The sequence below is a fragment of the Pseudorasbora parva genome, chromosome 8, assembly GCF_024679245.1.
Source record: "Pseudorasbora parva isolate DD20220531a chromosome 8, ASM2467924v1, whole genome shotgun sequence".
Lineage (NCBI taxonomy): Eukaryota > Metazoa > Chordata > Actinopteri > Cypriniformes > Gobionidae > Pseudorasbora > Pseudorasbora parva.
In genome coordinates this window covers 20801634-20816106 of record NC_090179.1, presented here as the reverse complement: position 1 = coordinate 20816106, position 14473 = coordinate 20801634, and the positions used below count along the sequence as shown (strand labels likewise).

The following is a 14473-nucleotide window of genomic DNA, read 5'->3' as shown; positions in this document are numbered from 1 at the left end:
AGAGGGGACTATCACTCTACACTATCCAAGAGGGGACCTGTGTTTCTAGTCATTTTGAAGAAACAAAAATGACATACAAAATTTTCTTTTAAGGTCCTTATTCACAATATAACTTCAAATGAGAATTTTTTTATTTTTTTAAAAACATGCCAAGAGGGGACCTGAATGATGTCTACCTATCCAACAGGGGACCTCCATAGACTCTAATGGAGCTGTGTGTGTGTGTGTGTGACCGATGTCTACCTATCCAACAGGGGACCTCCATAGACTCTAATGGAGCTGTGTGTGTGTGTGTGTGACCGATGTCTACCTATCCAACAGGGGACCTCCATTAGTCTGCAGTGGAGCTGTGTGTGTGTGTGTGTGTGTGAATGTGAAGTGAGCTGGCAGTCAAGTCTGTCTTCATATATATATATATATATATATATATATATATATATATATATATATATATATATATATATATATATATATATATATATATATATATATATATATATATATATATATATATATATATATATATATATATATGCCATCTCCACCATTACATGTCTTTACAAATAAATAACATTTTTTTTTAAATTATATTAAATGCAGTTAAGCTTCGTACAGACTATATAATGTGTCGAGTAATAATATGTCTTTTTATAATAACTGTGTTCTTTTGAATGTACTGAGAAGTATTTATTTGTAACCTAAAATATACTTTAATGCCATTTATTTTGAAGCTTATTTTTAAATATATTTATTACACAGTCGCAATAAAGTTACAAGATGTAACATCAAGTAACACACTACACTTAGTTAGTCCACAAGTCTTCTTGTGCTTTAGTATGTTAGTCAACACATTAAAATAAGTTAACTTGTTTACACAGGCATCTGGTATCACAATATGCACACACACACACAATATACCTTAGACATAACACCTAATACATTACAGGAAAGTCATTTCTTTAAGAAATTAATTCTCTGTTGTGTCTTCATAATTACAGTATATGATCAGTCCACATCTCTCATTTAAGATTATTGTCAGGTACATCAATGCATTTACATTTGTGCCTGATTGTATTAGCTGCCTATTCAAATATAGTTTCTACTCTCTAACACACCCCCCCCCCCCCCCCCCAAATCATTATTTCTTGAGATTTTAAGAGTGAGATTTTATTTCTTGCACCAATTACAAAAATAAAATAAATCAAGGACTGGACAAGCAGAAATTGTTCTTTAGGGTTATAAGGTCCCCTGTTAGATAGTAAATCACGACGCCTGTGTGTTTGCTGTGACATTTCTGATCATCACAAACACACTTTAAAGATTTAGAGTTTTTACAGCAATAACTTAGATTAAAGGGTTAAATCAAGCAGAAATAGCTCTCTAATGTATTAATTGCAGATCATTATTGAATAGTGATTATGTTACACACACACTGACTCAGGTCCCCTGTTAGATAGTAAATCACGACGCCTGTGTGTTTGCTGTGACATTTCTTATAATCACAAACACACTGTAAATATTTAGAGTTTTTACAGCAATACCTGAGTTTAAAGGGTTAAATCAAGCATAAATAGCTCTCTAATGTATTAATTACAGGTCATTATTGAATAGTGATTACGTTACACACACACACTGACTCAGGTCCCCTGTTAGATAGTAAATCACGACGCCTGTGTGTTTGCTGTGACATTTCTTATCATCACAAACACACTGCAAAGATTTAGAGTTTTTACAGCAATACCTGAGTTTAAAGGGTTAAATCAAGCAGGAATAGCTCTCTAATGTATTAATTGCAGGTCATTATTGAATAGTGATTGCGTTACACACACACACTGACTCAGGTCCCCTGTTAGATAGTAAATCACGACGCCTGTGTGTTTGCTGTGACATTTCTTATCATCACAAACACACTGCAAAGATTTAGAGTTTTTACAGCAATACCTGAGTTTAAAGGGTTAAATCAAGCATAAATAGCTCTCTAATGTATTAATTACAGGTCATTATTGAATAGTGATTACGTTACACACACACACTGACTCAGGTCCCCTGTTAGATAGTAAATCACGACGCCTGTGTGTTTGCTGTGACATTTCTTATCATCACAAACACACTGCAAAGATTTAGAGTTTTTACAGCAATACCTGAGTTTAAAGGGTTAAATCAAGCAGGAATAGCTCTCTAATGTATTAATTGCAGGTCATTATTGAATAGTGATTGCGTTACACACACACACTGACTCAGGTCCCCTGTTAGATAGTAAATCACGACGCCTGTGTGTTTGCTGTGACATTTCTTATCATCACAAACACACTGCAAAGATTTAGAGTTTTTACAGCAATAACTGAGATTAAAGGGTTAAATCAAGCATAAATAGCACTCTAATTTATTAAATGCAGGTCATTATTGAATAGTGATTACGTTACACACACATTGACTCAGGTCCCCTGTTAGATAGTAAATCACGACGCCTGTGTGTTTGCTGTGACATTTCTTACTGTCATAAACACACTGTAAAGATTTAGAGTTTTTACAGCAATAACTGAGATTAAAGGGTTAAATCAAGCATAAATAGCACTCTAATTTATTAATTGCAGGTCATTATTGAATAGTGATTACGTTACACATACACTGACTCAGGTCCCCTGTTAGATAGTAAATCACGACGCCTGTGTGTTTGCTGTGACATTTCTTATCATCACAAACACACTGTAAAGATTTAGAGTTTTTACAGCAATACCTGAGTTTAAAGGGTTAAATCAAGCAGAAATAGCCCTCTAATGTATTAATTGCAGGTCATTATTGAATAGTGATTATGTTACACACACACACTGACTCAGGTCCCCTGTTAGATAGTAAATCACGACGCCTGTGTGTTTGCTGTGACATTTCTTATCATCACAAACACACTGTAAATATTTAGAGTTTTTACAGCAATACCTGAGTTTAAAGGGTTAAATCAAGCAGAAATAGCTCTCTAATGTATTAATTGCAGGTCATTATTGAATAGTGATTACGTTTCACACACACACTGACTCAGGTCCCCTGTTAGATAGTAAATCACGACGCCTGTGTGTTTCTCTCCTCATCCCCCACAACCCCCCACTCACAATTTACATTTCAATAAGGGAAGACTTGAAAAACCAGTTTGTGAACCACAGGCCAATAGAGCTCAAACTACCAATGTGGCAGAACCCTTCTCAAATAAACTAGAGAAGATGCTGGGATTTGACCTGCCAAATTAAACTAAATTACAGTTTTTACAATCGCTAGGCCACATTTCTCAATACTTTGGTCATTTTCAAAATCCTTCACACAGTTCGCCAAACCAACTTTCTGCTTCACAGCAGTTATTTCACATTCAAAATCCACAAAAACTAACAAAACACTTCATTCATGTCTCAAATCAAGTGCCAATGATCCACAGTTTAGCTCGCACAGACTGAAGTTGTGATCGCTGTGTGAAGAGTTTTGAAAAAGGGACTATTAAAGTTATTATTGAGAAATGTTTCATAAAAGGAAATTTTATATCACAGCTTAACTGTGGATCAACACTGCTTTAGCACAAACGCATTCAATGGCAACATCTTTCAATTTACCTGAAATCTTTTCTCACTTTGACACAAACACAATCAAATCTTTGTTCTACAGGCCAATTTGCACATCATTACATGCTGTTTTCAAAAGTGTTTAACTTATGGACAAAACAATAACATAATACAAAACTGAATGAGACAGCAATTTACAACATGTATACAGTAATACTGTAATGCAATTTATCCTGCTAAAAAAATCAAACACTATCAAAGCAACTTTGATGAAACTGAACACCAACACAAGTGTTAGACCATTACCATCCATTCAAAAGAGGAAACTTAGGAATAATGTTGTACTGTAATGTAAGCATGCAGTGAATTATAGCAGTACAGTGTCATTCTAGTTTTGTAAAGTCATTTTAATTCTATAATGTTCCTGATGTTAGTGTTGATGTAAACCTGTGCTGCCAGTGCTCTGGAAGAGTGAGTTGATTTCTAAATGTAAAATTAACTGCTGTGAAGCTGAAAGTTGGTTAACAAATGTATAAACTCCTCACTCAGTTCTCCTAAAGATTGGGAAATGTGTCCTAGCGATTGTAATTTCATTTCATCATGTAATTTCAATTTATTTTTGGCAGTGAATTTGGTCTAGGACATAGGTAACAGTAGTGAGCTTCTGTGTCTCACCTGTGAGAGTCTTCATGCATTGAAATGTAAATTACTGGTGGGGGGTTGAGCAGCAAACTCAACACACACACTATTCTCTATTCCAATTTCAAGAGCACATCTAAACCCACTAGCCCAAACACATTACAAGTAAAAGCACAAATAAATACAAAAGATATGATACAAATGAAATAAACAGTGCTTTTCAGGATGGTCTGTCAGTAGTTGTAATATAACACTGTATTGTCCTCACTGTAAAACAAAAAAAAAAAAAAAAGTGTTTTTTTTTTTTCTCAAAGTGTATGTTCACTTAACTGAACCTAACATTAGCAACTATGTTTACTGGGATACTTCCTATTTTTTTAAATAATTTTGTATTAATTTATCCACTTAAGAGTAAGAAGTCCTGAAAGAGAGCTCAGTTTAGCATTCGTGGACTGTCAGAGATACAGCTTTTGGGGCGTGTGCTTCAGATGTTTATGAACATAGCACGTGAGTAATGAAGAGCCTTCTGAAGCAAAAAAAGGCCCTCTGAAGCAAAGTGGCACGTTTGTGTAAGAACAATGTCCATATTTTAAACTTTATAGACTAAGCTAACTATTTTTATTGAAAGAAATTGTGTTTTAGTGTTATTATGAAAAGAGTAACCCCTGACGCTAAGTTTTGTTTAGCTCTATCTTCTCTCTTCAGTGTTTGTCAGTGCACATACGTCAAGGATTCATGGGTAAAGAAGGGTTACTCTTTAAAGGACAACTCCGGTGAGAAATGACCCTCGGAGTAATTAACAGATGGTGGTTACCGAGTAGGTCTTCTGTGGGATGCGTTTTCATGGAAATCAAGTGTAAAGAGTTTTATCTCTAAAAACAGATTTGAGCGACGAACGCTGTGCTAAGTGATGAACTGTGACTTGGAATCTCATATGGGCCATTGTTTCCGGAAGAAAGCACTGAACGCAGTAGAGAGAGAGAGAAAAAAAAACTCCATGTAATTAGATTTCACAAACTTAATTCCTATCGATCAGCTCACTTAGCACAGCGTTCGTGGCTCGAGTCGTCGAGACTGTTTTCCAAGATTGCTGCTGTCCGTGAACGCATAATGGACTGTCTGTATAAAGTATCTTCTTATTAAACTGTTTGTACTCTTACAAAGTTCTCAATGCTTCAGTTTGCATGTAGGGACCCTCATCATGCTGCCGTGTTAGTGTGAGGCTATTTTGAGCCTTGTTAGTCGTATTAACTAGCGATTTAATTTCACTTATTCCATGCCCCATAGACAAACATTATAAGCTAATCTGTGTTTAGAGATTAAACTCTTTACATTTGATTTTCATGAAACCGCATCCCAGAGAACGATCTACTCGGTAACCATCTGTTAATTACCCCGAGGGTCATTTCTCACCGGAGTTGTCCTTTAAGCGCAAGTTGATTCGTGTAGCACTGTAAACCGAAAGCTAGTATTTTAGTCTATAAATATTTAAATATGCACTGTAAAAAAAAAAAGGTTGTTTTTTTGTTGGTTTAACTTAAAAAAGTAAGTAACCTGGTTGCCTTAAAATTTTGAGTTTATTGAAATTAAAAATTTGAGTTGATACAATGAAGGAAATTTGTATAATAAATAGAAACTCAAACTATTTTTGTATCTGAACCACATACAAATTTGATAAATCATGAAAATAGCACTATTTGGCATGTTTCACTGCATCATAAGAAATAAATCACACACAATTACCCAATATGCTTAAAAATCTTTTAATAATATTTTAATAAAGGTTGTCAAATCTCAAAAAATGTTCATTGTATGAACTCAAAATTTTAAGGCAACCAGGTAACTTTTTTTCGAAATAATATTTTACAGTGTGGATATTTTTATTACACAAATGCACCACTTCAGAAGGCCTTTATTAACCCCCAGACCTGTGTGGATCAGTTATATGATGGTTAGATGCACTTTTATGGACCGACAAGGCACTGGCATTATAAAGCTGGGAAGAGCCAGGACTTTTTAAATATAAATTTAAATAACTCAGATTTTATTCATTTGAAAAAAGAATGTCATATACACTTGGGATGACTTGAGGGTGAGTAAATCATGGGCTATTTTTCATTTGTAGGTGAACTACAATTTACATTTTGATAATAATAAATAAGGGAAGACTTGAAAACCCAGTTTGTGAACCAAAGGCCAACCTAGAGGAAAGGAAAATCAAACCTGAGATCTCCTTCTCAACTCACATCTTTCTCCTAGACAGAAATGAGATCAAGTGAACATCAAATTGAGACATAAGGTCTCAATAAGTCTCCTGCTTCTCACATGTTTATCCTGAGACAAAAAATGACATTCTCTCATGTTTATCTCCACTAAAGTTTCATAAGAGATCTCAACAACATCACATACTGTGCTCTGATTTGTCTCCTTGGCTAGAGAGACTGGATTGCTCATATGTGTCTCCTCTAAAATTTCAGAAGGGATCTCAACAGTATCGCACGCTGTGCTCAGACATTTCTCTTCAGCTCGATACTCTGGAACTCTCACTTTTGTCACCTCTAAAAAGTTTCATAAAAGATCTCAATAACATCACACACTGTGCTCAGAATATTCTCCTTAGTTAGTCTCTGGCACTCTCAAATTTGTCAAACAAATGTTGGTCACTTTTTCAAAACTCTTCACAGAGTGATCACAACTAGCTAAACTGTGGATCATTGGCACTTGATTTGAGACATGAATTAAGTGTTTTGTTAGTTTGGAGAACAAGTTTTGAAAATGACCAAAGTATTGAGAAATGTGTCCTAGCGATTGTAAAAACTGTAATTTAGTTTAATTTGGCAGGTCAAATCCCAGCATCTTCTCTAGTTTATTTGAGAAGGGTTCTGCCACATTGGTAGTTTGAGCTCTATTGGCCTGTGGTTCACAAACTGGTTTTTCAAGTCTTCCCTTATTGAAATGTAAATTGTGAGTGGGGGGTTGTGGGGGATGAGGAGAGAAACACACAGGCGTCATGATTTACTATCTAACAGGGGACCTGAGTCAGTGTGTGTGTAACATATTCACTATTCAATAGTGACCTGCATTTAATACATTAGAGGGCTATTTCTGCTTGATTTAACCCTTTAAACTCAGGTATTGCTGTAAAAACTCTAAATCTTTACAGTGTGTTTATGACAGCAAGAAATGTCACAGCAAACACACAGGCGTCGTGATTTACTATCTAACAGGGGACCTGAGTCAGTGTGTGTGTAACGTAATCACTATTCAATAATGACCTGCAATTAATACATTAGAGAGCTATCTCTGCTTGATTTAACCCTTCAAACTCAGGTATTGCTGTAAAAACTCTAAATCTTTGCAGTGTGTTTGTGATTATAAGAAATGTCACAGCAAACACACAGGCGTCGTGATTTACTATCTAACAGGGGACCTGAGTCAGTGTGTGTGTGTAACGTAATCACTATTCAATAATGACCTGCAATTAATACATTAGAGAGCTATCTCTGCTTGATTTAACTCTTTAAACTCAGGTATTGCTGTAAAAACTCTAAATCTTTGCACTGTGTTTATGACAGCAAGAAATGTCACAGCAAACACACAGGCGTCGTGATTTACTATCTAACAGGGGACCTGAATCAGTGTGTGTGTAACGTAATCACTATTCAATAATGACCTGCAATTAATACATTAGAGAGCTATCTCTGCTTGATTTAACCCTTCAAACTCAGGTATTGCTGTAAAAACTCTAAATCTTTGCAGTGTGTTTGTGATTATAAGAAATGTCACAGCAAACACACAGGCGTCGTGATTTACTATCTAACAGGGGACCTGAGTCAGTGTGTGTGTAACGTAATCACTATTCAATAATGACCTGCAATTAATACATTAGAGAGCTATCTCGGCTTGATTTAACCCTTTAAACTCAGTTATTGCTGTAAAAACTCTAAATCTTTACAGTGTGTTTGTGATGATAAGAAATGTCACAGCAAACACACAGGTGTCGTTATTTACTATCTAACAGGGGACCTGAGTCAGTGTGTGTGTACCGTAATCACTATTCGAAAATGATCTGCAATTAATACATTAGAGAGCTATTTCTGCTTGATTTAACCCTTTAAACTCAGGTATTGCTGTAAAAACTCTAAATCTTTGCACTGTGTTTATGACAGCAAGAAAGGTCACAGCAAACACACAGGCGTCGTGATTTACTATCTAACAGGGGACCTGAGTCAGTGTGTGTGTAACGTAATCACTATTCAATAATGACCTGCAATTAATAAATTAGAGAGCTATTTCTGCTTGATTTAACCCTTTAAACTCAGGTATTGCTGTAAAAACTCTAAATCTTTACAGTGTGTTTGTGATGATAAGAAATGTCACAGCAAACACACAGGCGTCGTGATTTACTATCTAACAGGGGACCTGAGTCAGTGTGTGTGTGTAACATAATCACTATTCAATAATGACCTGCAATTAATACATTAGAGAGCTATTTCTGCTTGATTTAACTCTTTAAACTCAGTTATTGCTGTAAAAACTCTAAATCTTTAAAGTGTGTTTGTGATTATAAGAAATGTCACAGCAAACACACAGGCGTCGTGATTTACTATCTAACAGGGGACCTGAGTCAGTGTGTGTTTAACGTAATCACTATTCAATAATGACCTGCATTTAATACATTAGAGAGCTATTTCTGCTTGATTTAACCCTTTAAACTCAGGTATTGCGGTAAAAAATCTAAATCTCTAAATCTTTGCAGTGTGTTTGTGATGATAAGAAATGTCACAGCAAACACACAAGCGTCGTGATTTACTATCTAACAGGGGACCCAGAATCATTTTGTAAATCATAAATAAATCAAAAGTGGTTAGTTTAAAAAACTCATAAATGTATAAGGTGGTAAGATGGGCCTTTTATATGGGCCAAAAGTCACACATTATTTTTACAAATACTTGGCTAACATAATTTTTTTTTTAATAATGTCTATGTTAACACTTGTTTAAAAGAACTTTAGATGCAAAGTTTTTCCCATTTACCGTACCTTTTTTTTTTTTTTTTTTTTGATAAATAAAATAATGCATTATTTTTCAGTAAATATAGGCTACTCTCATTAAAATGTTTTATATATATATATATATATATATATATATATATATATATATATATATATATATATATATATATATATATATATATATATATATATATATATATATATATATATATCTGTCCACGGCCATGATGGATGGTGTTTACAATATTTATTTGTAGAAACTGAAGACACACACATTTTGATGGCAGATGTATTTCTAATTACATCCTGGTTGTTTAGATTTTTTAATCCTTTTTTTCTTGGATCCTGTAGTATTTAATTTAATTTTAGTAAGTAATGCAAAGTTTGAAACTAGTCAGGGTATTTAGTAAAGAGATATAATCTATATGATGTTTGTTCCTTTAGTAAGCAGCCTGTTAAACAGCAGCTCTAGAGTCAGAGGACAGCAGGCCATTCAAACAATAGAGGAGTGTGTGTGTGTGTGTGAACGACGTGTGTTTAAGGGCTATTACAGTTCCTGCTCCAGCCTACAGGGGAGCTGCTGAGCATGGCCTTAAACACTCACACACTCTTAGGTCCCCTCTTGGTCAAAATTTTTAAAAATTCACCAGAGTGTTTTTTCTTGATTTTAACATGATTTAAACACACACACCTGTAGGTCCCTACTTGGTCAAACATTAAAAAAATCACCAGAGCATTTCTTTAGTGTTTTACTTCATTTTAACATGATTTAATGCATGACCAACAGGGGACTTGAAAAATGTCCCCTCTTGGCTCAGAGGTCCCCTGTTGGTGAGTGTGTAACGACGCCAAGGTCCCCTGTTAGATAGGTAGACAAGTACACACACACACACACACACACACACACACACACACACACACACACACACACACACACACACACACACACACACACACACACACACACACACACACACACACACACACACACACACACACACACACACACACACACACACACACACACACACACACACACACTGCTGACTCAAATCTCCTCTCCTCCATAGGATGTCCTGTTGGGTTTTACGGGCAGGACTGTGTGCAGATGTGCCAGTGCGGGAACGAGGCCCAGTGTCACCACATCACAGGCGCCTGCCGCTGCACTCCTGGCTGGGCACCGCCGCAATGCATTCTGGGTAAGCCGCCCACATCATTAAAACGGGGTGTGATTGGAGGCTCATCTCCGGCTGAACGCCGCATCCTTGCACAGAAATAACCCTACTATCATTCACCCAATCCTCACAGTTTATCAGCTCGCAGACAAAGTGTGTGTATAAAGAGAGGGAAAAGCCCCCCAGTGTGCTGCAGAAAGGTTAAACCCATCCATGTTTTTAATCACCATAGGATGCTTTTAAAAAGATCTTATCTGTGTATGTTTGTGTTTACTGTGGAAGGATGCTTTTTAGGAGTGTTCCGTTTGTGTGTCTGTCAGTACTTTATTAGGGTAAGATGCATTTTTAAGAGAGTTCTGCGGCACATTGGTTTAGTACCATCCGTCTTCTCATGCGATCTCCCGTCAGTAGTTTAATAGATCAGGGGCCCAATAAAGATTTATCTCTCTTTCTGTTTCACTCTCCCTCTCTTTTTAATGAAGTGAGGTTTGTGTTAAAGATCCCTCTCTCAGATGTTTTATTTTTACGTCTGGCTTTCCCATGACATGTTTTGCAGGGCAATCTCGACTGTGATGAAACCTCTTTGGAGTCGGGTGATGTTATTAGTTGGCTTTGTGGCCCTTCTTTTCAAAAAATGCAAATCATTATTTAGATTTGCGTCTGCCTTTCTCGCTTATTTCTATTTTTTAGCTTCACATTAGAATAATCTCCTGCTATTTGTGTCTGCTAAAGCAAATGCGTTCATGCCATGTACGAACCACTTTGAGATATCAAATAAAGTGTTTACAATATAGTGTAGTTAGGTTTGTTATCTGGATACAAGGGCTTTTTACACTTCACAGATCAACATAATAATAGTTTACATTTGCTGTATTTGGAACATCTAGAATAGAACATATTCTGTATGTTTCTTAACTGGATATGGCGTGTGCAAGTAAAGAAAGACAGACATATTTGCATTTTGCAAAGTACTACATATTTAGATTTTTAAAACTTTGGTTTGTTTCATATATGTGTTTGTGTTGTAGCTTGTTCAGCCGGTACATTTGGTCCCAACTGCAGTCAATCATGTGACTGCCACAACGGAGGGTCATGTGACCCAGTGATCGGCCAATGCCAGTGCACACCTGGGTGGACAGGAACCAGCTGCCAACAGAGTGAGTTAAAACACACACACACACACACACACACACACACACACACACACACACACACACACACACACACACACACACACACACACACACACACACACACACACACACACACACACACACACACACACACTTTTTGTAATGGGGACATTGCATAGAGATATTTCTATGCTGTACAAGCTATATATTCTATCTCCTACCCCTAAATCTAAACACAACCCTCATAGAAAACTTTCTGCATTTTTCCTTATGGGGACCAAAAAATGTCCCCACAAGGTCAAAAACTACTGGTATTACTATCCATTTGGTCCCCATCGTCAGAAATACAGGACCACACATACACACACATTAAAATGTACATGTGTACTCGTAGTTAATGTTATTATTGTAGAATATGCACAGCAATAGAAAGTCTTTCTCTTTAACAAACAAACAAACAAACAAAAAAAACCACATTCACTCATGCTTCAACACCCAAAGACCCTATATACTCATAAACACATCTGTCTCTCTCTCTCACAGACTCACTCGGAGTGCTTTATTTGGCTGTAGTTAGTAAGATGTAAGTGATTATAGTGATTTATAGTGAGGAGTTTGTAAGCACTGATAGCCGCGATTCACATGTCATCACACAAATTACTGTATTCTGTCTCCATTACACACTGGAATGTTCACATGGGTGAACGCGGGCTGCTCACTCTGCAATCCATCTGCTTTCTTTCTCACTGTCTTTATGTTGTGTGTATAGCCTGTGCATCTGGATGGTTTGGTAGAAACTGTGAGCAAAGATGCATCTGTCCAGTGGGCATGGCCTGTGATCATGTGACGGGCAGATGTGGATGTCTTGCAGGGTACTCTGGGAACAGCTGTGAGACGAGTAGGATTATTTCATACATCCCACTGATTCTTAAGACAGATTTTAAAATAGCATCACCTCTAAATCTACCTGTAAGACTCAATTCTTCATAGACTAATATATATTAAACAGTCTATTATGGCAAAGCTGAATTTCCAGCATCATTACTCCAGTCATCTGTGATCCTTCAGATATCATTCTCATATGCTAAATTTGAGGCTCAAGAAACATTTCTTATTATTATCAAAGTTAAAACCAGTGAATGCTGCTTAATATTTTTGTTATTTTATATTACACTTAGTCTCATAAATGTATATGATGCAATTGTGAAATTGGTAAAAAAAAAAAATGTCCCTTTCCCAAATAAATGTCTGCTATATTATATTGTTTCTGTAAATCTAAATGATATTGTAGTCTAATATTTATAATAACACAAATTATTTTTTTGTACAATTTGTGGCAAATTGTACTCAAATGCAGTCTGAAATTGTTGCCTGTTTTGTTGAGGTACTGAAGAATGAGTGATCTGTCCATATCAATTCATCTGACCAGCTTAATTAAAACAAAGGGAGGAAAAGATTAACACCCGCTTTTAATTTAAGATTTTTTTTTTTATTTTGCAGCAATATTATATTGCATTTAAAACTACTCTAAAAAGACATTAAAAAAACAACCCCACACAAACTTCAACCTCTCATTACACACGCTGGGGTTTTGCTCCCCGACTCTCTTTCAACACCCGCCCATCTCTCTCACTCTCTCTTTCTCTCTCTCTGTGGATGTGAGACATCTGATAAAGGTTAGTGCTGAGCGGCCAACTCAAACAGCAGGCTTTGTTTTGTCTGTGTAAGGATAAGAAGTCTGGAACAGACATCAGCACACACACACACAACCACACACACACACACACACACACAAACACACACACACACACACACTGCAGTAGACATGGCTAATGACAACAGTCTAATTATTCTCTTTAGTCTGGAGTCTGAGCTTATCTCTTACACATGTCGTTAGGGTGAACACACACACACGAACAAACACACGAACACACACACATATTTATAGATAAACATACAAAGATCTGTATTAATCTCGACAATAAGGATCATTCAATGGCTCAGGCCAGTGTGAGAGACTTTCAGGCCAGTTGACAGACCTGTCTATTGTCAGTCCAGGCCAGTACATTTAGATTAAATGAGATTGATAGTTAGACATTATAAAAAAAAAAAACATTTTGTACATGGTCAACAAACATAATGTATGGTGACAATACAGTACTGGCCTGGACTGACAATAGACAGTATTTGAACACCCTGCTATTTTGCAAGTTCTCACACTTGGAAATCATGGAGGGGTCTGAAATTGTCATCGTAGGTGCATGTCCACTGTGAGAGACATAATCAATTTTTAAAAAAATCCAGAAATCACAATATAAGATTTTTAACTATTTATTGGCATGATACAGCTGCAAAAAGGTATTTGAACACCTGTCTATCAGCTAGAATTCTGACCCTCAAAGACTCAAAGTTAGTCTGCCTTTAAAATGTCCACCTCACTCCATTTATTATCCTAAATTAGATGCACCTGTTTGAGGTCGTTAGCTGCATAAAGACACCTGTCCACCCCATACAATCAGTAAGAGTCCAACTACTAACATGACCAAGACCAAAGATCTGTCCAAAGACACTAGAGAAAAAATTGTATACCTCCACAAGGCAGGAAATGGCTATGGGGAAATTGCCAAGCAGCTTGGTAAAAAAAGGTCCACTGTTGGAGCAATCATTAGAAAATGGAAGAAGCTAAACATGACAGTAAATCTCCCTCGGACTGGGGCTCCATGCAAGAGCTCACCTTGTGGGGTCTCAATGATCTTAAGAAAGGTGAGACATCAGCCCAGAACTACACAGGAGGAGCTGGTCAATGACATGAAAAGAGCTGGGACCACCGTTTCCAAGGTTACTGTTGGTAATACACTAAGACGTCATGGTTTGAAATCATGCATGGCACGGAAGGTTCCCCTGCTTAAACCAGCACATGTCCAGGCCCGTCTTAAGTTTGCCAATGACCATTTGGATGATCCAGAG

General features: G+C 36.6%; 1 protein-coding gene across 2 annotated transcripts in view; it reads left to right on the top strand.

The window, feature by feature from the left end:
• Positions 1 to 14473, top strand: part of egfem1 (EGF-like and EMI domain containing 1) — an 89276-nt gene that overhangs the window by 56616 nt on the left and 18187 nt on the right. Inside the window, exons 21-23 of one of the 2 annotated variants that reach the window (XM_067450327.1) lie at positions 10269 to 10397; positions 11402 to 11530; positions 12276 to 12404. In XM_067450327.1, the coding sequence (XP_067306428.1) occupies positions 10269 to 10397; positions 11402 to 11530; positions 12276 to 12404 (387 nt within the window). The remainder of the gene's footprint in view (positions 1 to 10268; positions 10398 to 11401; positions 11531 to 12275; positions 12405 to 14473) is intronic. The other variant, XM_067450328.1, reaches the window with a different exon arrangement.